This window comes from Canis aureus, chromosome 23, assembly GCF_053574225.1.
Source record: "Canis aureus isolate CA01 chromosome 23, VMU_Caureus_v.1.0, whole genome shotgun sequence".
Taxonomy (NCBI): Eukaryota; Metazoa; Chordata; class Mammalia; order Carnivora; family Canidae; genus Canis; species Canis aureus.
The window spans coordinates 9,058,983-9,083,540 of record NC_135633.1 but is presented as its reverse complement, the minus strand read 5'-3'; the positions used below and the strand labels follow the sequence as shown (position 1 = coordinate 9,083,540).

General features: G+C 49.0%; 1 protein-coding gene across 5 annotated transcripts in view; it reads left to right on the top strand.

The window, feature by feature from the left end:
* Positions 1–24,558, top strand: part of NAV2 (neuron navigator 2) — a 726,136-nt gene that overhangs the window by 303,671 nt on the left and 397,907 nt on the right. Inside the window, exon 1 of one of the 5 annotated variants that reach the window (XM_077866214.1) lies at positions 23,544–24,461. The exons of 1 other annotated variant lie outside the window; for it this stretch is intronic. In XM_077866214.1, coding sequence (XP_077722340.1) covers positions 24,204–24,461 — 258 coding nt within the window. In that variant the 5' untranslated portion in view covers positions 23,544–24,203. Of the gene's footprint in view, positions 1–23,543; positions 24,462–24,558 lie in introns of those variants that run through there. 3 more of the 5 variants (XM_077866215.1, XM_077866216.1, XM_077866217.1) reach the window with 3 other exon arrangements.

The following is a 24,558-nucleotide window of genomic DNA, read 5'->3' as shown; positions in this document are numbered from 1 at the left end:
AGGATCGAGTCCCGCATCAGGGTCCCCACAGGGAGCCTGTGTCTCCCTCTGCCTGTGTCTCTGCCTCTGTGTGTGTGTGTGTGTGTGCGTGTGTGTCTCATGAATAAATAAGTAAAATCTTTAAAAAAAAAAATAAATCAAGGGAGAGCCCTGTGTGCCCCAGCCCCGGAAGAGCTCCTGGAGACTTTGGGGATCTAGAAGGAGGAAGAGTCCTGATATGGTCACTCTCAGTGGTCCCTTCTGGGCCCCCTTGGTCAAGGCAAACTTGCTCTGGCCAAAGGGCATGTGACAATGCCGGGACAGTCAGCCAGGGCCAGTCCCCGAGCAGCCAGGGAGGGATTGTACCCGGGAACAAGGCACAGTGTAGTCGGTGAGGCTGGCATTCCAAAATCAAAATGATGTGTCCGTTCCAAGAGATGAGTACCAAGACCTCGCCAGATGAGACCAGAAACCCGCAGCCAGGAGTGGGGGGACCAGGGTGGGAAGCGTGGTCCGAGGTGGGGGCAGCAGGGTGTGGGCAGCAGGGCTCAGGCGGAGCTGGCCAGGGCTGGGACAATCCCAGCGGCTGAGGGCTGGCGTGAGGAGGTGCGGCCTGGCTGGGGCGTAGGCATTGAGCCCAGTCACACTCGGCCAACCCGAGTGCCCCTCGGCTTCTGGCTTCGGTGCGTCGCTGTGATGAACTTACATGTAGTTATTTTTATAGAAAAAAAAATTATTCATGAGAGAAGACAGGGATCTTAAAAAAGGAAGGGGCTATTTTAGCCTGCACCCTTTTCAGATCATTTCCTTGGGGACAAGTTAATCAGCCCGGCCCATGTATTGGAACGAAGCTTGCCAGAGTGTGGGTACCGGGTGTCACAGCAGCCGCCGGGCAGTGTCTTTCCCGTGAGGCTTCTGTGCTGGGGGCACCAGGTTGAAATAGGGACATCGCCAGGGTTGCCAGGTGCACGGTGTTGGCCCTCGCTGAGGATCGAGCCAGTGCTGCAGAAGGAACCGGGCGACCTTGCTCTTGTGCCCGGGCTGGATTCACGGACATCTATTTTAATGCTTCCTTTTCTCATTCCTCTTTTTGCCACCCCACAGTCTCAGGCTGCTCCTCGCCTCGCCAGTCATGACCACATGGCTCGAGGCTGGGAGCCCTGGTCAGCGATCAACACTGGGTGGAGGGCTTGCTCCCGGGACACAGTGAGATGGGGGCCGGAAGGCTCATCTCATTCAGATGGGGGCCGGGAGGCTGAGGGGACAACTAACGAGGATGATGTCCTCTGGGGCGTTGATGTCAGTGATGTCGGGGGGGAGGGGGGTGTTGGGCTAGATTTTGGAGCCTGGAAACTAGAAGCAAATGGGGCAAGTTGAGAATAGGCATCCCTGGCAGGCTGGGGGCTGAAAACACGTCCGAGGAGTTTCAGAATAGCCCAAAGAGAGTCTATTGTTTTGGTCAAGAATGAAGTGTTGGGCTTACCTGGAATAAAATCTGGATTTGACATACCTACCAGCTGTATGATCTTGGGCAACGTAAATGACCTCTTTGTTCTTTGACTCATATATAAAGAAGTTATACAGAACCCTATCTCTTGAGGTCATTGCAAGGTATTAAAAGAGATAACACGGGGCGCCTGGGTGGCTCAGCCGGTTAAGCATCTGCCTTTGAGTCAGGTCATGATCCCAGGGTCCTGGGATCAAACCCCATAACAGGCTCCCTGTCCAGTGGGGAGTTTGCTTCTCCCTCTCACTGTCTCCCTGCTTATTCTTGCTTACTCTTTCTCTCTGTGTCAAATAAATAAAATCTAAAGAGAGAGAGAGCGCGCGCTCTTATTTCCTCCCCTTTGCTCAGGATCTGTCTCTGTCTCTCAAAAAAATAAATAAAATCTTTAAAAAGAGAGATAACACATGTAAAGCATTTAGAATCAGTCCCAGCACATAGCATCTGCTCAACATATTGTAACAAAAATATTAATTAATTACAATAAAGTTCTCAAGACCCAAAGAAGGACTTCCTAGAACATATGTATCAGTTCCCCATTGTATGTGACCATTCCGACCGGGATGGATACAAAAGCCAAGGTGAAATCAAAACCCTGCCAGGGATTTGTCTTGGAACCTTGGTAAAAGGAGGGCATTCCAGTCACACCAGCTGGTGCGAGGGGAAACTCTTGCAGGAGCTTTGAAGGTCTTCTTCTACTCCAGGTTCTACATTTGCAGAATGAGGAACTGGCCCCACAGGGGCAGTGACTCACCCAAAGTCATATAGCAATCTCAAGGCAGAGCCAGGAATAGAACCGAGATCCATGACTTCAAACGACGGCCATAATACTGCACAGACCAGAAGTTGCTCTCTTGGGGTCTGTTCTGCCCTGGTCCTCAAAGCTGTCCCAACCACCCATGGTGACTAAGTCAAGAATCCCAAGGAATGACCTAAGCTAGAGCTTCTTGAACTTCACTGTGCAAACACATCACCTGGATCGTTTTGTTAAAAATGTAAATTCCAAGGGTGCCTGGGTAGCTCAGTTGATTCAGCATCTATCTGCCTTTGGCTCAGGTCATGATTTCTGGGTTCTGGGATCAAGCCCCGCGTCAGGCTCCCTGCTCACCAAGGAGTCTACTTCTCCATCTCACCCTGTGCCTGCCTGCACTCTAAATCAATCAATCAATCAATCAATCAATCAATCATCGTTAAAAATGTAAATTCTCTTTCAATAGCTCTAGGGTGGAGCCTGAGAATCTGCATTTCTGACAAGCTCCCAGGGGAAACTGCTACCGCTCCCGGAGAGTCACACTTAGAATAACAAGGCTCTGGGGGCACATGTGGCTGGCTCAGTCCGTAATGCATGTGACTCTTGATCTTGGGGCTTGAGGTTCAAGCCCTATGTTAGATGTAGAGATTACATTTTTAAAAAAATCTTAAACAAAACAAAACCAAAACAAAACAAAAAAAAAGAATAACAAGGCTCTAGGCCAGTGCTGTCCAATAGAAATAGCATATGAGCCACATCTGTAGTTAAATTTTGTAGTAGCAACATGAAAGAAGAAACAGATGACAGTCACTTTAATATATTTCATGTCATCTAACATATCCAAAATATTCTCATTTCAACATATAATTAACATAAAAATTATCGAGATACTTGACATTCTTTTTTTTTTTTCATACGAAACTCTTCAAAATCCCATATGCATTTAACACTTAGAGGGCATCTCCATTTGGACTTGCCACATTCAATTATGAAGTTGCCACATGTGGCTAGTGGCTCTAGGGCAGGTCTGGCACCCACTCAGGGGACTCCAGCCCCCTTCCCCCATCCTCTACACCAGCCACATGAGACAATCTTCTTGGTCTTCCTCTGGCTTTTCCCACCGTGGCAGACCTACCTAGCCTACTCTTGTGCCCCAGTCATGGGTGAGGTCTACTCCAGCCCTAAGCCATGAGGAACAACAGCAGCCCTGACTCCCACTCGACCCCAGCTTCCTGGGAATGCAATAGCCTGGATAGAGATAAGGGCAAGGAAGGCCCAAACCCACCTTCCGTCCTTTATTTCTGGGTAACCCTTGGTTTATCTGAGCCAAAAGGCTTCTGTCTGACTGGCACCGTGGAGTTGGAATATACCATCAAATGCTTGAAAGCCTGTGCACTCTGCTCTCAATTAGGGAAGGGGGACTGAGAATACTTTCCACATGGCTCAGGCCCTGCCACTGACTGGCCTGGTAGCTTGAAGGGTTTTGTATGGGGCCAACCATGATGGCCAGAGACATAGGCCGTGATTCCACGGCAGGGTGCCAGCGTGACATCTGTTGGCCCTCTGTGACTTCGGGTGAAGCTCTCCTGCCAGAGGGACGTCAGTGGGACCATCGACAGCTCTAGCCGCGCTCACAGACTCACTGGGAGAAATCCCCACACCTGCTCAGGGTCTCACTGTGGGGGCTCGGGGGCTTGTCTTGTCTAAGCCAGAAGCAAAACTACAAGCTTCTTCCCCAATCTGTGACCTGCAGGTAACTCAGCAGGCACTTCCGTTCACTCGTACCCCCTGGAAACCCACGTCTGAGAAACTGGTCGTTTGGCTCCTCAACCAAATGTTTGCTTTTGCTTGCTTTTGTCTGAGAAAACTCTTAGCCTGGTGCTACCTAATGCTAAACATATGAATATCTGGAAACATCTAAATACGCTGTGCTCTACAGACAAAACATCCACATAGGGATGTTCTCGTTAATGGCATTTTCTGGTAAGGCAAAAACTGTTCCTGCTTCACTTCTTATTGTTGCAAGTCCTTCTAAACTTGGATTGAGTTTTTCCTGCCTTAGGAAGCAGAGTATAATGAGCAAGATGTTGTCTGTTGCTTCAGTATCATCAGTTCCCTCCACAGTCATTTTTGTGTATTGACCCTACAGGCAATCATATTTCATTCATTCAATCAACAGATACGTACTGAGTGCCCGTCATGTGCCAGATGTTGGTCTAGGCTCTGGGGGTGCATCAGGAAAACATCTCTGCCCTTCTGGGGCTTATCTCCAAATGTGCTCATATGTGTCGCTGTGAGGGGAGGGACAGGGATGGACAATTAACAGGCGAGTAGTGCACAGATTATACCAGGTGGAAAGTATACTGTGCACCGCATACGCTTGGCGGACTCCGAACTGAGGTCACGGAACAGACAAGGTTCCCAGACAACAGACTGCACATCCCCCGCCCCCTCCTCCACCACCACCACCAAGGCAGGTTTCGCTGCCTGCCCAAGACCTTCTTTCCATGCCCAAGAGCTCCCTGTTTACCAGTGGCTGGGACTTGCCAATTAAGCAGGTCATTTGGTGTCCTCCTCCCCCCATGTTTTCAGATTCATGTCCCTCTTTCACTTACTTGCCACCAGCCTGTCTCTGCCCAGCCCTTAGTTTCCTGTGTTTGAAGCCATGACTGTGGGTGACTCTCACCTCCACAGAGTCCTCTCATGATGGGAAGGGAGGGGATGCTGTGTTTGGGGTGAGATAGCAGAGGGGTTGTTTGTGCCGTAAACTTTCCCTAGCGTCATGAGGTTGGAGCAGCGATAGCTAGAGGAAATATAAACAACAATTTTCCATGCACTTTTTATGTCTCTGTCAGCCAGGAGTGCCATGCTGACGTGAACACAGTCCTCATTTGTCCAGGGTTTGAAGTTAAAATGTACCACCAGTACACCATGGCCGTTCAAAGCTTTGGTCTACAGTGGCTAGCCACCAAAGTCATCTTTTCAGGAAAATAAAATAAAAATATATTTACAAAATATTACTCTTAGGGGAAGTTGAAAACATTTTTCCTATTTATGATCTGCTCTTTTCTGCTTCACAAATATTGATTACTCTCCCCTACCCACACCCCTGCCCTTTCTCCTGTTTTGGGTGAATTGGGTGGGGCTCCAATTCACATGGTTGTCTGGTGAAATAACAAGTGCATCTGGGCCCAGCCCCAGCCCAGTAAAGCCCAAATGCTAGCAACAAGGGAGATATTTGAGGCCAGCTCTATTCTAGGGAGAATAGAACAGAGCCAAAATGCACTGAGTTGGGAATCCACCAGGACTGGCTACAGTCCTCGTTAGAAAAACATTCTCATTGTAGCTGACGGGAGAATGCTAGGAGACAGGACTATAAAATATCATTAGGTTGATCCATAGAATTATCATTTTTTAATCAAAAACAGTATTGGCAATTTCATCTGGTATCCATCTAAAAATAAAGAGCAATTACCATTTATTGATCACTGGCTGTGTAGCAGGCATTGAGCTAAGCGCTTTACAGGAATTCTATTGTTCAGTGTCCACAGGAACCCAGCGGAGTGGCATCTTAGGCTCAGTCCCTGAAAGTAGATTCTAAGATGAGGATTCGTGATTTATTAGAGACTTGCTCCTAGGACAAGAGCAAGACAGAGATAGGGACGAAGCCAAGGGAGGGAGACCATCAGGCAAGGTCTCAGTCTCAGCCTCATCCTGCCGGGATCTCTGGAGCTTCAGTTACACCTCGGCATTTGTCCCACCTCAAGACATCAAGCCGGGCTCTCATGAGCCTGCAGTCCTTCACTGGCCATGAACCTCCCCCAGGGCGTAGACACTCAGATCATGCAGCTCTTCGCATGCCTGGGTGAAGACTCTAGGAGCCTGAAGGCAGGCCTCTGAGCAAGACTACAGTGCTGTCCACTAGGGGCCAAGCACATAGCAGCTGTGGGAAGGAGGCCCATGGAAATGCTAAGAGATGGCCATGGGCCTTGACAGAGCATCTTGGGAGTCCACTGGAGACAGATGTTAGTTTTATCACCATTTTTGCACACGAAGCAACTGAGATTCAGAAGAGTCAAGGTAATTCCGCACTGATCACAAAGAAGTAGAACCAGAGCTCTGTTATCCTGAATTGGCCACTAACATATATTCTCAGTGTCACCTCCAATGTCCTTGGTCTCTGGAGTCAAGCTGGTCGTACCTGGCTCCTCCTTCCCTTAGAATGAGATTTTAGAGCCCACTTCGCTCATGCCGATGAATTTGGAGGGGCCACCCCAGCAACCATAGCTTGTCTAAGCTCTCCCTTATACCTCTTTAGGTTAGGAAGGGGCCCTTTCCTGTCCCCAGCTCTGTGAGATCTACTGATATGTTCCCCCACTATCCCTGGAGCTTGTCCTCCCACTCAAGTGTCCCTCGGCACAGGCAAGTATGACCTTCTACTCTCCATGGCTGTGGCCAAAGAGCCCTCCAATGCCAATGCCTGAGAGGCTTCTTGCTCTTGGGTGAGGAGCTCACTCCCAGCTGAACAAGGCCAAGGGACACACTGACACCAGGACACCTGGTGAGAGGATCACCACCCGCTGCTGCACTCCCCCAGCCAGGTGCAGCCACCTGCCTTATTTGGCAGCCAAAGATGGCCTTCCTGAGGGAGCTGAGTCAGAACCTTCTGCTCAAGAAGGAAGGATATAGACTCCAGAGGCTGGGATCCAAGTTCATGGTCACGTACTAACTAAAGTGGTTATTTCATTTCTTCATATGTCAATTCTGTTATCTAAACAGGAAATGACAGTACTCTACCCTGCAAAGATGAAATGAGATGTTATCTGTAAGTGCCTACCACAGAGTGGGCATTAGCAATGTTTGGTCCCAGGCTTTTTTTTTTTTTTTTCTAGGCTATGTGGGCATTGTTTCCTGTCACATCATCTGTCTTAACTTTGGGTTACTATATGCATTTAATACAGCCTAGCAGCCCTGGTCTTAATTGGGTGCAGGGTACAAGCTAGAGAAGTGTGTCCTTTATTGTCCTGTGTTTTGAAAGGTTTTGTCCTTTCTGGGTTACTGTTCTATCAAAGAACACTGGATGGCCTGCTTTTTTTTTTTCCATCGATCTTGACTAATGCAAAGCTAGCACCTGGCCTTCTTCACTGAATTTCATTATACTCCATATGTTAATAGCTCCCCACGAGGCCCTTTTGGACAGCATACCACAAGAGAAAAAGCAAAATGCTACATGACACTGAGATGCTGGGTCATGCCCCACTCCACCCTTATCCCCCATACATAGAAATGCTGCCCCAGTTTTCAGCAGCCTAATTGAACATCAGTCACATAAGGAAAAAAAAAAAAAACCCTCCTTTGCCACCCACACCATTGTGCTAAGAATAACTTCTATACCGGCAGCCAAGCTGGTCAGAACCACTTACTTCCCAGTATTTCCATCTGGAATTAGGTATGAGGATTCAGAAAATGCATTTGTCCATTTCAAGTCTGAAGCTGACATGATCCCTAAAACCTGGAAGCCTGACACAAAAACAAGAAACCTAAACATCCAAGTGGTGGCTTACCAAAACCCGGTCTCATGGGGAAAGTCTTCTCTCTTGTGTGTTATGTGGAGCTCATTTAGTTTGTTCTCCTTAGTGTGTCCAGGTGTCAGTTTTGCAGATCTACTTTACTTCCTGGGACGGGGCCCTGTCAGCTGAGCATCTCACATAGCAGCACCCTCAACCAGCAGGACCTTTTCATGATCAAGACCATGGTCTGCTGGTTTCAGGCTGAAACTGGGTTTCGGTAGTGATTGGACATCCGGCTTTGGGGCAAAGATTGTCACTCTTCAATCTTCCAAATAAATAGAATCATCCATTTCATTCAAAAATCTGTTTCTAGGGACACCTGGGTGGCACAGTAGTTGAGCATCTGCCTTTAGCTCAGGGCATGATCCTGGGGTCTCAGGATCGAGTCCTGCATCGGGCTACCTGCAGGGAGCCTGCTTCTCCTTCTGCCTGTGTCTCTGTGTCTCTCTCTGTGTCTCTCATGAATAAATAAATAAATAAATCTTAAAAAAAAAAAAAATATTTCTAGGAGGCTGGTCTTGTGCAAGGCACTGTGCCCTGAAGCACGTCAGCCTTGCAGTACACACAGTGAGATGTCTTCTCCCCCCCTTCTTTTTTTAACTTTCCTTTCCTTTCCTTTTTTTTTTTTTAAGGTTTTATTTATTTATTCATGAGAGACACACACACACACAGAGAGGCAGGGACACAGGCAGAGAGAGAAGCAGGCTCCATGCAGGGAACTCGACGTGGCACTCGATCCCAGGACTCCAGGATCAGGCCCTGGGCTGAAGGCAGTGCTAAACCGCTGAGCCACACAGGCTGCCTTCTTCTCTCCTCTCTTAAAGATTATTCTGATACTAAAGGGTCTCTCACCCTGACTGCACAGTGGAATCACCGTGGGGCTTTTAAAAAGTACTCTTTACATGCATTTTCTTTTAATCCTCACAATAATCCTACAAAATAGATGCTGCTATTGTACTCATTTTGTAGAGGAGGAAACTGAGGCACGGGTACACAGCATCACAGAAGTAGAACAGGACCACAGGCCATCTGCCTTCCGAGAGCTCAGTGTAGCTCTGAAGCATCCAGCCTCTTCATGAGTGGCAGCACGAGTGAGGCAGCGTGTCCAAACATGGCAGGAAAAACTAGAAGAAGGAGCTGGAGATGTGGACAAGAGCAGGGCAGGAAGGGCTTTGGGAACCCAGACTCAAAGGTGGGGTTTTATCCAGTGGATGATCAGTATAGCTCTGACCTAGAGTAAGAAGGCAGTAGCTGGGGGGTTTGGGATGCATGTCTACACAACAAAAAGTAGGTCAGTGTCTTTGGAAGAGAGCTGTGAGGTACAGGCACTCTGTGATGGCAATTGGTTCTGACAGGAGCTCCGTGCTGAGTAGGGAGGGATACAAGAAAGGCCTCCCTCCCCTTGCCCCACTGAACTCTTGCTTCCACACGTTACTCGCACCTCTGGGGGCAGCCCCAGGGCAGCTGGCTCCATGCCTTCCTTCCCTGGAAGCCACGCTATCTACCCAGTGCCTATACCCACTCTGCTCATCAAGCCCACCAGAACCTTCCATGTCATTGTCCAGGGCCGGATCATCACAGGGCACAGGACTGAGTGCTGAGGAGGCGGCCCTGCTGGAAACCCACGTCCTTGCCCATTACCTAAGCCAGGAGAGAAGCTACTCCCTGGGAAGCATTAGGTGGTAATATTTGCACAAGTAAGTCTGGGTTCAAATCCCAGCTCTACTGCTCACTGTGCAACTTTGGGCAAGTCATTCATCTCTATGAAGATCAATTTTTTCATCTATAAAATGAGGTGGCAATTCCTACCTTGCAGGTTTGTTTTAAGAATTGGAGACAGTCATAAGATACCTAATAGACGTGTCTAGGGCCCTCCATCAATGGCAGCTGTTATCATGCCTGATGAATGTGCCATTGCCACATCCGAAGGCCCTGTGGGTCCAAACAGCTCAGACTGAGAGCCACTGAACAACCCCCTTATTTGCAGCTGAGAAAACTGAGGCCTGAAAGGGACCAGTGGCTTTTCCAAGGTCACCTGCAATTTGAACAGCAGAACCAGGAGCAAGAAGTACCTGTGGGAGGCCTCACTGAGCAAGGGGTGAGAAGTTCCATTCCAGCTCGGCTGCAATCACTGACAGCCTTTGCTCTGATTTCCCCCTCCATGACAGCACAGCTACGACCTTTCTGGAAGGGTTGTGTGGACGAATAAGCTGTCATTCCAGGGTGCTGAAAAGTACTCCACAGGTGCCAAATCATGACTCTCCACGGATTTCAACACCTCAGTTGGCATGCCTCCCTGCCAGATGCAAGTTGCATGAGGACAGTGTGTGCGTGCATATGTGTGTGTGTGTGTGTGTGTGTGTGTGTGAGAGAGAGAGAGAGAGAGAGAGAGAGGGAGAGAGAGAAGGAAAGGGAGGAGTAGGGAAAAGAGCACATGGAGACTTTGGATTTTCCAGAGACTATTTCCATACTGAGCTCATGTGCCCTGTGGCTTAGCTCCCCCTGCACTATGGTGCACACAGAAATGCTCTCTTCCTCCGCAGGTCCTCTGCGTCCCACTTGCAGCCACCTGCTGGAGGAAGGTGTGAGCAAAGGTGCCTGGCCCAGGCTCCCCACTCTGTGGCCCACAGCAAATCAGTTTCACACTGCTGAGGGGCAGTGATTTGCCCCAACTTGAGCAACCAAGCAGCAGAGTCAGGGACTCAGTCTCAAGTTGCTGGTGTCAAATAAGGTGTCATGGAGAAAGTGTGGATGTGGAATTAGACAATTTAGGGTTCAAATCCCAGTCCTACTGCTACGTAGCTATGTGGTCACAGCAAAATTCCTACTTTGCCTGTCTGTGCCTCTGTTTCTTCATCTGTAAAAGGAAGAAATATTACTCCCAGGTACTATTTGGAGACATTAAGTGAGACGAAGTCTGAAACATAGCTGTTTTCATTGCTACCCCAAACCTTGCCACCATCCCAATGGCCTTCTGCACTGGATTACTTTGGTGGCTAGGCCATGATGTGTTGATTGTAATTGTGGATTTGGACAAGTCCAACAATGCCAGGATGAAGAGGGTGGTTGCTGAAAACAAGCCTGTCTCCCAAGCAGAGGCATATCCCCTGGGGATGATGACCTCAGGCCATTGGTATGATGGCGAGACACCTGCATTTGATACCCCATGGAGGAAGAAAGGCATGGCACCCTGAAGAAATGTCTCAGAGGAAACAGATATGCTCAGATCATGTACATCTTTACTAACTCAGTCTGGCAGGAGGCCAGGTGAGGAGTGGCCAGGTGTGAGCCCAGACTGCCATGAGAGAAGTGGTGCCTCTTATGGCCTGCGGATCGCAAGGGAAGTGCTTACAGAGAGCTTCCATCACCCTCTCTCTAGCTTCTCTTCCCTGCCTGGTCCAGTCTGGATGCTCAGTTCTGGGGACACAGATCCCTTCCCCAGGATGCTAGATGGTGCCTCAGCTCTGCTCAGAGAGGCATCGTTCCCCATTAGGCTCATAGCCTCAGGTTCTGGATCTTTCCTCGATGTCTTAGCAACAGAGATTTCCACACGTGGATATACCTACAACAAGGGGTCATGGGGTAGGAAAGGAGCTGTGGCCTGAACACTTACTGTGTGCCAGGAACGATGATAACCATGGTGGCATTGGCAATGGCCAAGTATCAAGCACTGATTTAGTGCTTTATACATATTAATTCATTTAATCCTTCCTTTAACCCTGTGAGGGAGGTAATGTTATTAGCCCCATTTTACAGGTGAGAAACCCGAGCTACAGAGAGGTTAAGTCATTTGTTCAAGGTTTCACTGCTAGTAATTGGCAGAGCTCCAAACCATGTGGTCAAACTCAGGCAAACTCCAAAGCTGTCATCGTTTTAACCACTCTGTCCTGCTTCACTGCCTCACATTTAATTTTCCCCCAAAGTCTCAGGAGATATATCTCACTAATGACATAGGTGGGGAAACTGAGGCTCAGAGAGTTTAAATGACTCGGCCGAGATCACACAACCAGTTAAATGTCTGTGCACATCTATCAGGCTCTTTCCAGTTCACTGAGGGGCTTCCAAAGGAGCAACTGAAACCTTGACATTGAGTCTTACTTATTCCAAGGGTAAAAGGGAGGAGAATATGGGGGTGGGAGTGGCTGGACCCAGTCCAAACCTCTTACCCCAAGCACACTGGTGTAACCCAGCTAATGTGAGTTTGCTCCTTGGTGAGCCACAGAGAGGAGCTACCCCAGGTGAGCTGTCGCACAAGGGAGACCTATTTGCAGCAAATAAGGAGATCACGGGGAATAATTTCCAAAGCTGTGACTACTCGAGCAAGGATGAATGGGTTTCTTTTATTTACAGTCAGGATGCATATTTAGATAGGGGAGCCTTGTCATATAGAGGTATGTAGAGGTGGGCAAAGGTTGCATGTGCGCCCTAAGGAAACCTGCTCATATGTACGTTGTATGTTATGTAAAGGAGGCTTGTGCTGCTCCTTGGGTGGAGATTTCAGTATCGTAATGAGGTGCAGGTAACTATTGGTCACTCCCTGGTCCATCTGCACAGGTGTGAGTCAGAGGTTGAGCTCAAACTGGTCTGGGCCACCTGGGCTGACACAGCTCCTGTCCAGGCAGTCATTACTGCTGAAGGGGTAGTTTCGGTGCCTCACAGGATGTGAGGTCCCTCGGGTCTTTTGCCTGAGTGAAGAGATGAGCTGGGAAGAAGAGCTTAAAGGACAATGTGGGACAAAGTTTCTGTGGGTACAAGCAGGTGAGGAATAAAGATGAGCTCTTGAGGTCTAGCTGGTGACACTGGCAGGCAGGCATAAAAACCCCCATTCTTGCCTGGCTACCCTCTTTACCATTCAGAACTCATTCCCACCTCACCCCAAACATCACTTCTCCAGGGAAGCCTTGGGGCCTTGACAGTCTGAAGGGGTCTGGGTTCCTTATCTGACAACATAGCACTTGCCTCACTTGGTAATTATACAATTCACTCATGTGATTATGCAATTATTGTCCATTTCCCTGATTGCATTATAAGCTCTATGAGAAAAGAACTTTGGTTCTTACTAATATTATATCACCAGCGATTAGCATGGTGTCTGGCATTCAGTAGCACTAAAATACTATTTAAATGAATGAATGAGTATAGCACCTGTAAGATCCTAGACTCACACCAGGCCCTCTGCCTCCATTATCTCAAATCGTTGCAACAACCCTGTGAAATAGTCATCGTCATGTCCATTTTACTGTTAAACAGAGTCGGAAAAGCGAAGTGATCCTGGCTTAGTCAATCCCAGGTGAAGTCAGGATTCACACCCAGGCCTGCCTGACTCCACCCCCTCTGTTTTCTTTATCAAAAAGGAAACTGGAAACAAGGGATCGTGATAAAGGGGCTCTGCCAAATTTCCTCCTCTGGGTAAAAAAACAGAAGAAAATGGGGTTGTGGTGATCAGACAGGAATGAAAGTCAAGAATAAAGGATCAAAGGCAAGAAAAGAACTAAAATGGCCATGGGAGGGGGTGTTCTAGAAACCTGTCTTTGATAACTCAGCAGGAAGTCAGCTTTGCAGGCCAGATGCCTTTGAACGCTGGATTCTCCATCTCTAGACCCAACCCTTTATGCCCTCCTCCCCCTTCGGGAAGGATAAAACCCTAACAAGCAAATGATTCTGAATGGGAGTTCATTCAACATCCTGAAGTTTGAGAAGATGGTGTTTGTGGAAACCAGGAAGACCATGCTTGACAATCTCAGATGCAGTCTTTAGAGAGACTAACTTTGTTAGATTCACATTTGAAGCATGTCCAGACTGCCTTGAGGAGAACATTCTGATATATTTATCAGTGAATGTCTAAAATTCTTGCATAACATGGAGCTTCAAGAAAGTTGCCAGGCCAAAAAAAAAAAAAAAAAAAAAATTTTTTTTTTTTTTGTGTGTGAGATTTAATGGTGTCTTGACCCACTGTTTGTAAAATAACATATTCCTAAGCCAAAAAAATAAAAAGAAAATCCCTGTATATTTTGCTGCTTTCCACCCATCTTGAGCTTTGAGGTTTTATTTGCCTGGGGTTTGGAGAATGAGCGGAAATCCACACAGCTGTTTATGTTTAGTGGCTTCGAATGATCTCAGGGCGCAAAAGATCCTCATGGGTGTCTCTGCTTTGTTGACAGTTTTTAGACCAGCTTTAAGCTCAGCCAAGGGTAGTGTGAACTAGAATTCCCTTTTACAAGTGCCTGGCTGAGTTTGTTTTAGCCATACCGGCCCGGGTTCCTCAGGTCTCTTTGTGCAGGAGCAGGACTCTGTCTTCAGCATTGCTGGTTATAGAGGTAGCTTGGTAGGAGCGGCAGCAAGGAATCGGTTTCTTAGTCCCTCTGCTCGGGGGTGGTCTTGGCACTTCTGTAGAGGATGATTCTGTGCGGAGCTGCTTCCTTGGAAGGAAGGGAGGCTACTTGGGGTCTCTGGGGTAACAGGTCCTGGTTTTCTTAGAAGGAGAGAACCCTGTTTTCAGTGACTTTGTTATACATACATAGATAATTTTTCATTAAGCCTGGATTCTTTTTTTTTTAAGATTTTATTTATTTATTCATGAGAGACACACAGACAGAAAGAGGCAGAGACACAGGCAGAGGGAGAAGCAGGCCCCATGCAGGGAGCCCGACGTGGGACTCGATCCTAGGTCTGATGATCACACCCTCGGCTGAAGGCAGCGCTAAACCACTGAGCCACCCAGGCTGCCCTAAGCCTGGATTCTTAATCTTTGACAGCTAACAGAGCATTTGGGGTTTTTTTGTTTGTTGTGGAGAAGGGTCCTCTTCACTTGCCTGCAAAGGCAGAGGGCAGAGTTGAAGATACACTAGCTAACTTCCCTATCGTGAACCTTTGGCACAGCGCTTGGGTCACTACAGGTGAATAAGTGTTTCCTGAGTAAATAAAAGGTTAAAACAAGTATGTTTATTCAAACATACAGAAAATGCCATGGAAAAGGATGCTAAAAATCACAATTCCAACCCTTTATTTTATTTTTTAAGATTCTATTTATTTATTTATGAGAGACTCAGAGAGAGAGGCAGAGACACAGGCAGAGGGAGAAGCAGCCTCCATGCAGGGAGCCCCATGCGGGACTCGATCGCAGGACCCCGGGACATGCCCTGAGCCGAAGGCAGATGCTCAACCACTGAGCCACCCGGGAGTCCCAATTCCAACCCTTTGAAACAATGATATACAATAAGAAGAAATTACTGGTCTCCTAAACTGCCCCTCAGAAATAACTTCTCTTGACAGTTTTTTTTTTTTTAATTTTGTTTATTTATTCATGAGAGAGAGAGAGAGGCAGAGACACAGACAGGGAGAAGCAGGCTCCTTGCGAGGAGCCCGACATGGGACTGGATCCCGGGACCCCAGAACCATGCCCCGAGCCAAAGGCAGAGACGCCCAACCGCTGAGCCACCCAGGTGTCCCTCTCTTGACAGTTTAATGGGATTCCTTCCTTTTCCTTCTTTATAAACATATTTATGGATTTGTAATGCAAACACACAAATATATGTGTAAACTTTAATAGTAGTGAAACATACATGTAAATAAAATACCCCCACTGAGAATACATTTTAAATTAAAAAAAAAAATCACAAAGTGCATACCAAAGCTCTAAGTGATTTCTTTTTTAAGTTATCCACTGCCAGGATGTTTCCCACCAGCACGCCCTTTTAGGAGCACGGGCCTGCAAGAGTTAAGTGTGCTCCAGGCCTTGCTCTGAGAGCCCTGGGCCCTGGGCCCCGCGGCCTTGGGCCCGAGAGCAGCCAGGAGCGCCTCTGCTAACCTCCCAGCGGATGCTCACCGGGCTCCGGGCCTGGGGCAGAGCCAGAGGGTAGGCACGAGGGCTCCCAGGGTGATCGCAGTCACCAAAAGAGGAAATGCGGCAGAGGGAGCGGCGGGAAGGCGCGCAGCTCAGCGCCCCGAGGCCCACACCGAGCAGCTGGCGAGCTGACTCCAGGCAGCATTTGAGCACCTAGCCCAGCTGCACTGGGGTTACAGGGAGCTGACCTGGCCGAGTGGGTCTCTCAGAAAGAAAATCCAGCTCGGAAAGCAGTAGAAGGGCTCGAGTCTTTCCAGATTGGCTGTTATTGATTAGAACTACCCACGTTATTGCCGTAATAATAATCCTCCACTCTAAAGCATTGCGAGCACAAAGCCTCTGTAGCATTTCTTAAAGCAGTGCTTTTCAATTTGCCTACACCTGCAGAGCTTTATTAACATGCAAATGTCTGGGCCCCATTCCCAGAGAGCCTGATTTAGCTGGTCCGGGGTGGGGCCTGGGCAGCCTTCCTTTATGAATTCCCCAGGTGACTTTCAAGGACGGCCAGGGCTGCAAAGCAAAGAGTGAGGACTGGCTGATTCAGACTCAGCCTTTAAAATGTGAATTCATGGATTCGGCATTCTAGGGGCTTTTTGGAGGGAAGGGGTGTTTAGGGATCTGCCCTTTTAACAGGCACCCTTGGTGATTACCACTGGTCCCGTTGTCTTTGCCTCCCCGTGGACACCAGCAGGCAGCTCTGTCTCAGAACCCGAGCATCATGCAAACAGGCTCCCATAACTGGCCCGGAGCTCATTCTTTGCCTGGATACTAAGACCACCATCATTCACAACCTGGGTGGTTACCACACCTCTCGTCTGTTTCCCCAGCTGCAAAATGGAGCAGTTGTGCCACCATATAGGAATGCTCCACTGTTAGTGTTATGAAGGTGGTCTGTGGACAGTAGACTGTTGGGTGTTCAGAGTCCAGGCTCTTGAGTTTGAGTTCCTGGGTTCAAATCCAACTTTTTTGCTTAATTAACTGTGGGGACTTAGATAAGATACCGAGCCCTCTTTCTGGGCCTTGGTTTTCTCTTCTGTATAAAGGAAATGACAATAATGATCCACCTCGTGGGATGGTTACGAGAATCAGAGCTGAAGTATGTAAATGCTTATCGTAGTCCCTGGCACATAGCAAGAATAACCTCATGAACTATAGTTCTTATCAGCGTCATCATTATTGTTGTGTCAACTCTGACTGTCTGGTCTAATCTGTGGGATGAACAATGGGTAATACAAAACGAGGAATATAATTTTTTTAAAAGGTCAGCTTGAAACTCGATTAACCAGATCTTTCAATCACTATGTATTTTTAATCTGCGATAGTGAAAAAATGAAGACGATTACAAGTAACAAGCAAACCAAAAAGCTTAAAGGTAGGATCCAGCTATAATCCAGACATATTCAGCTCAGTGCCCTTCACCGTTACTACCTGTAGGTATTAGTCCTCGGTGGTGCTCACTCCACAGTACAGGAAGATTTGAACGAAGCCGCTAGTACTGAGGTGGCTATAGCCAGTGGCATGGACTAGAGAATCCAGACATTTTCATTCTCTTCTCCTACTTTACCTCTTTGCCCACACATACAATCTCAATATTCATCTTTTATTTACATTTCCCCTGGTACCATCTCTTTGCCAGGAGACATTCTTTTCTTTTCTTTAATTTTGGAGGGAGAGAGAGAGCAAGGGAAGGGCAGAGGGAGAGGGAGAGAGAAAATCCAAAACAGGCTCCATGCTCAGTGTGGAGCCCGGTGAGGGACGGGACTCAATGTGGGGCTCGATCTCAGGACCCTGAGATCATGAGCTGAGCTGAAATCAAGAGTCAGAGGCCTAACTGATGGAACACCTCAGGCTCCCCAAGTCAGGAGATATTCTTATTGAAATGTGTTTGACAATCCTCCCCAGAGTTCTGCAAATCACTGAGTTGGGGAGCAGGGTAAAGATGGCCAGGGAGGCAGTTCTCATTCTCATGGTATTCCTGACTCTGAATTTCTGCTTCCATTAAACTCAGAATCTCACTCTTCCCTCTATTCTCTCTCTTCTGCTTCAAAAAGAACCCAGATTCAAAACTCAGCTCTTTTTTAAGAATAATTCTCCCCCCTTCAAAAGAAAAATCTCAGCACTCAAGCATTTGGTAGCATAGTGGGCTTTATTGCTTGCTATTTTGGGGAAAATAAAGGGTTTTCTAATGCCTCTCTGCTCTGCTTTTTCTGTTCTGTCAGGAGTCTCTTCCCGGTGCTCTGGCTACTGGTTTTTGGGGGGTCCTTCACCCGAAACCTCTCCCAGGAAACTGAATCTCTCTCTCCATGGACAATCATATAGCTTGACTCCTGGGCTCTGTGCTGGCCTTTGCATATTCAAGTGATCACTAATGTCATCTCTCAGACCACATGGTCGGAGGCTCTTTCTTGAGTAGCCCGGGAACTGGCTGCTTTGGGGATTTCAGATTTGCCTATTGAATATATTGCCTCAATTTGGCAGTGATGTGCAATTTATATTCCCACTGCTATGGTTTATTTACACATCCTCCCCCTATCTACCAAAGGCAAAAGCCATCACAGTCAGGTTTTAAATAAGAATGTTTTTCTTCTGTCACATTTATTCTTATTTAGTCATTATTTCACCGAATGTGGGTTTTCCTCAAATCCTTTGTGGAATGAGGCAAGATGTCAACAAAAGAATATTTTCTAGACTTCACTTACAAAGATGGGAGAATGGACCAATATGTCCTAGAGTTTCAACACTAACCATTGAGGAGGAGATTTCTTTCCACTCTCCTTCTGTTTTTTTTTTTTTTTTTTTTTTGTTGGTTAGAAAGTTTTCTGTAGTTTCATTAAAGCTACAGAAAAAAAAATTCCTTCTTTAGCAGATCAATGCCTTTTTAATATGAAGGTTTTCTGAAATCCTTCAGGGGAGATTGATAATCTATTATTTTTTTAATAGAAAATTTACTTTTAAGTGTAAGGAGTAACAAATGGTGAGGAATTGGCTGTGTATATTTTGTTTCCACCACCCTTAATAACAAAGAATACAATTCATTGGAAAAAAGAAAGTTGCGTTAATCAAAGCAGCTGCTAACCTCATGGATAGTTGATTCTCCTTTGGTGCCTCATTTATTGCACTATATTTTGCCCCACTTCTATTATTCGTTTTACAACTTGTCATTTATTTCCCTGTGTGAGTTCTTTCAGTTTTTCAGTTGTGATAAAGGGTGATGCTCTGGCTGGGAAACAGCAGGTGCATCATTCTTTGAACCTTGAGAGCACGGAACAAGAATTTATTCTTATTTGCTGTCATAATGCCCAAAGCCTGGCACATAAATGGCTTTCAACAATTTATTCATGGAATTAATGATTGAGCCACTCCCTATTTGGCTGATGTGTGCATGCACGCACACACACATATTCATTCACACATGCTTCTCAAACTCCAGCATGTGCAGGGGGGAGAGCCCACAGTTTTATCATTGTGCGTATTGATCTGCACACAGAGCCGTCTGGAAGGTAGGTTAGAAGTGAGTGGGGGGCAGAGTGAGCAGTCTCTCTAAAGAGCTCTGCTGAGGTTTGTACCCTGGCTTCTCTGCAGTCTGAGATGGATAGGCTCTCTATTCGGCTGTTACCAAAACATGGGCATTTGTGCCATCTCTGAGATATGTGTCATAGGTTATCAACCCATGTCATAGAAAAGTAACAAGAAGTGTGTTTTTGAAAATAAACTAGTGTGATTTTTTTTTTTTTACTCCCAAATAAACTCATGAATGCTTTTCATATTATTCCAGAGACTTGCAACATTTCCCTTCATCGTTTCTAGTCAAGGGTTTCCAAGAGGCTGCTGACTTTTTCTTAAGATCCTTCCTTTTTTTTTTTTTTTTTTTTTTGTGATAGGCTGGAGTTTAGATGTTTCAGGTTCTTCACAGTACTGTCTTCTTGGGAGGTCAGGCACAGTCAGGGGTCTTTCACTCAGTTGAAGGATGGGTTGATGGGGCTGGTCACTGGCAGGTCAGCTCTGAAGCCCAATTCGCACTCAACTAATCACTGGTGGCTGATGTGAAGGATCAGAAAGCAAAGCAGCTGGCCCATTCTGATGTGAGGATGGCTCTTAGAACTAGGGAACTCTGAACTCAGGATGATCCAGTGATCCTGAGCACTTCGGTAATAAGTTTCAAATTGGCCCATCACTGACATGTGGGTGAGTTTGAAAGTTTAAAGTTAGACAAAAGAAGAAGAGAGGAGGGCTGTCAACGTTAAGATTTTAAATGGTGGGCTGTCCACAATGCATCCAATTTAAAAAAAAAATTTTTTTTGAAACCCAGGCAGTTTGTTCTTTCCAAAGCAGTTTGCCATTATCTGAACCAGTAACTACTTTAGCTACCAGGGCTTGCCAAACATATTGATTTAAAGTGATTTCTTTCATGTTAACAGCATACATATGGAAGGAGTAACTTTAGAGGGCATTTTTATAATTTGAGATGATCCTACTTAAGGAGGAATCTTGCAATTACTTCTTTTGCCCCAGGGGGGGGAAAAAAAAGCTTTCCCCTCCTTGTCTGGTTCTGAAGATAAATTGTTTTGCTTTAAATAAGGAAAATGAGGGATAACAGGAAAGATATAAAGGAAGATAAAAAATGTTCCTGGAAAGAGCACATAACATTATTAAAGGATGAGGAAAAGAAATTGAAAATAGACTAAAAGGGTCACTCATCTTCCATCAAGGCAGATGACAAATTAGCAGTCTTTAGTCATAAAACTCAGAAAGGGTTAAGGTGGATGCTCGTATGTTTACCAAATCTAGAGGATTAGGTAAGAAGTTCAAAAAGAATGTACTGTTTTTCATATTTGCACATAGTTGAGGGTCCAAGAACCCCAAAAATGACCCGGGCAGCAAATACGATTTAAACAGGAGATCAAAGATGGCAGGGATCCCTGGGTGGCGCAGCGGTTTGGCGCCTGCCTTTGGCCCAGGGCGCGATCCTGGAGACCCGGGATCGAATCCCACGTCGGGCTCCCGGTGCATGGAGCCTGCTTCTCCCTCTGCCTGTGTCTCTGCCTCTCTCTCTCTCTCTCTGTGACTATCATAAATAATAAAAAAAAAAAAGATGGCAAATACTTAGCATGACTATCACTATTTCTTTTCTGTGCCCATAACAGACATTACTAATTGATTAGGTTGCTGTTTTCAACTAAACTAGATGGATGCACAGTGTGACAGAAAATCACTTACTTCCAGATGACCCTCGCAATGAGAGCCTTTTGTTACCTATGGTTCAGCCTTACTTCTCAAAGTGTGATCTCCAAACCACCAACCAGCACAGGCATCATGGAGCTGCTTATTCTGAAAGCAGAATCTCAGGCCTCTTCCAGACCTACTGAATCAGAATCTGCATTTTAGCCAAATCTCCAGTAATTCCTATGCACATTAAGGTTTAGGAGGCCCTGGAAGAGCAGTAAGTGCAGGACAGTATTCATTAGGGTGGAAGCTCTCAAACTTCAGCCTGCATCAGAATCCCTGACTTAAGCACTTGTTCAACCTAGATTGCTGGGCCCCACCTCCAGAGCTTCTGGTTGAGTTGGTCGGGGTGGGGTTTTCAAACAAGTGTTCAGGTGCTGCTGCTGCTGCTACTGGTCTGGGAACCATACTTTGAGAACCACTGCCATGGAACTGCTTCGGAGTAGCTCTGTGAACTTTAAAGTCGAAGACTGCAAATATCTCTCCATGACTCTTGGTGTATCTGTATGAACCAGGGTTCTGGGTAAGGGAGTCCTAAGGCTTAATATAGTATAACATTCCTTATGACACTATGTACTTGACTCTAAAAGGTTCTCCTCCTGGAGGATCCCTACTAACGTCATTCACTCATTTATGCAGTGACCATCTGGGTAGCTGTTCTGTCCACAGCATTATACTTGCTGCCGAGAAACTCAAATGGAAGTTAAAACTGCAGTTCCTAATTTCATGAGGCTTATCTTCTAAGAAGAAAATAAACACAGAATGATAAATAACAAGGTAGCATCAGATGGCAAAGGGCTGAGTGCTAAGTAAGTGGCACAGACCATGTATGATTTAATTTCAGAGAGAAGGGGGGATTCCTGGGTCGCTCAGCAGTTTAGTGCCTGTCTTCTGCCCAGGGCGTGATCCTTGAGTCCCAGGATCAAGCCCCACATCGGGCTCCTTGCATGGAGCCTGCTTCTCCCTCTGCCTATATCTCTCTCTTTCTCTGTGTGTCTCTCATGAATAAATAAAATAAAATCTTTAAAAAATAATAATAATTTCAGAGAGAGGGAAACTACCTGGAATTATATATATAAGACTATGTGTTTCAGCCTAGCCAGTGTAGAAAGTCTATCAGAGAGCCTGTGGAAGATAAGGTGGGGGAGGAAGCAGGCCAGGGTAAGAAGGCACCTTCTCTTTTCTTAATGCTGCTTTCAGGGGTTGTTTTAAAACTTTCAGTTTTCCTTTGGTCTGGATCATGATAAATCAGTGCTATATCAGCGTTGTAAATCATGCTCCAGGGTGGACATACAGGGAAAGCCTGTTATCTTAGAGACACAGAAAAAAGACAAGCAGCTTATAAGCAGAGATGAAGGAAGGGGGGGGGGGGAGTAGCAGTAATTTGATAATAAGGATAATAATGCCCAACTTCTATGACCCCTTACACTGACAGGTACTCATGCTTAACAACTGTCATGCGCTATCTCATTTAACCCAGACAAGGGCGCATGATACCCCTGTGGTCAGGCCTCCTCCCGACTCCACGGGCACACCGCGGCTCTGTAAGGGTGCAGGTACGATTCTAGAACTAACTCGCCCAGCTCAGATCCAGGCAGTTGTCCAGCGCGGGGGCTCCTCGTCCGCGCACCGCGAGGCTTTGGGCCTGCCTGGATCATGCTTTGCACTTCTCATACACTGTGCGTCAGCGAGGAACCCCAGGAGCAACAGAGAGGAGAGGGATCCTCGCGCGCATCAAAGTCGAGGAACCTGCGAGGCCAGCGCGTCCGAGGGCGGACAGGGAGGGGCTGCTCCTTGAATCGCAGCGGGGCCCCTCCCGGCTCCCCCCGCCCCCCGCTGCTAACGGCGGGGTCCGTGCTGGGTGGCCGGGGTGGGGGAAGGGGGGCCCCGGGAAGGGAGGCCTCCCGGGGTGCGTGCGTTTGCCTGCAAACCCTTCAAATAGTCCAGTGAAAAGTGCAGCCTTTGAAAGCCGGAGAGGAAGCTCCTGGGAGGCCCCCACCCCGGCCCGCCTGGACGTGCGGGCAGAAAGGCGGGGAAATGGCTGGCGGGGCCTTAGCGCCGGAGCCGAGGAAGAGCCCTGCCCAGTCCAGATGGGGGCCGCGGGGCGGCGGGCGCGATTCCGGAAGATTCAAACCGTTAAGGTGACCAGAGCAATTTGAAAAAGGAAACGAACTCCCTCCCCAGCCCCTCCGCGCCCCCGCGCCCGCCCCCCGGCCTGGCCCGCGGGGCCCCGAGGCGGGCTTTGCATTCGAAAGGGCATTTTTCAAAAGCGCGTCTCGGCGGCGCGGGCGGCCCGGGCGGGGACGGGGAGCGCGCGGGGCCCGCTGCAGCGCGGAGCCGCCGCCGGCCGCCTGGGCACCCCGGGACCGAGCGCCGCGGCCCCGGGCCTCGAGGCCACGCCCCCTTTGCAGGAGAACGGCGGGCGCTGATTGGCCGGCCGCGGACCAATGGGCGCGCCGGGGCGGCCCGGGCTGTCAGCGCGCGCCGCAGCCGCAGCCGCGCCGGCCGCCGCGTCCTCCCCTGCCCGGAGCCCCGCAGCCCGCGCCGCCTGCCCGGGAAGCGGCCGCCGCCCCACGCCACGGCCTCGCTGCGCGGGAGCTCACGGAGCGCGTGCAGACCTGCCGGCGCGGAGCTGCCTGCCCGGGGGGCCTGGGAGCGGCGCCGACTGTCACGCCTGCAGGGCCCTCGCGGGGGCTGTCGCCGCGCCTGTGCGTCGCGGGGGGCACTGCGGTGCTCGCCATCGGGGCAGCGGCTCCGTCGGTGCGGGCGTCCTCGCCCTCCCTCCTGCTCCGCCCGCTCCTGCCCCCCGCCCCCCCGCGGCTCGCTCCTTCCCTCGCCGGCGCACAGCCGCAGCCCCCGGAGCCCAGCCGGAGCCGAGCCGGAGCCGAGCCGGAGCCGCGGTCCCCGCCGTTCCTCCTGCAGAGGGGCCTCCTCGCTCCGGAGATGCAGTGACAAGTGACTATGGGCGTGCACGCCTCGGGTTCCCAGGAGGAGACGCCGAGGAGGGAGCAGCCCCTGAACGCCCAGGTCCCCTGAGCAGGCCGCCCGGGGGGGCGTGAAGGCGCCTGCAGCATCCGTCCAGGTGGGCGCCGCCGAGCGCCGCGACCCGCCTCGCTCCACCCCGCACCCCGGGCTGCCGCGGGCTCCCCGACCCCGGGAATTTTTTTTTTCCTTCTTCTTCTTCTTCTTCTTCTTTTTTTTCCCCCCCTCTGCTGGTGGTGGGCGCCTGCGGGCCGAGGCCCGGCGCCTGCTCTGCTCCCCGCGCTGCCGTTAGCGGTTGCCGCCGCCGCCTCTGCCAGGGACGTGCTGGGAAAGCCGAAGCCCCGGGAGAAGATGCCGGCCATCCTGGTCGCCTCCAAAATGAAGTCGGGGCTGCCCAAACCCGTGCACAGCGCCGCGCCCATCCTGCACGTGCCCCCGGCCCGGGCCGGCCCCCAGCCCTGCTACCTCAAGTTAGGAAGCAAGGTGGAGGTGAGCAAGACCACCTACCCCAGCCAGATCCCCCTGAAGTCCCAGGCGCTGCAGGAGCCGGCGGGGGAGGGGCTCCCGCTGCGGAAGAGCGGCTCCGTGGAAAACGGGTTCGATACCCAGGTGAGAGGCGGCGTGCGGCGGGGCACAGTCGGGAGGGCGGGCGCCCGCTTGCCGGGGGGCAGGTGGACGGCTGGACGGGGAAGGGCCGGCCCGCTCG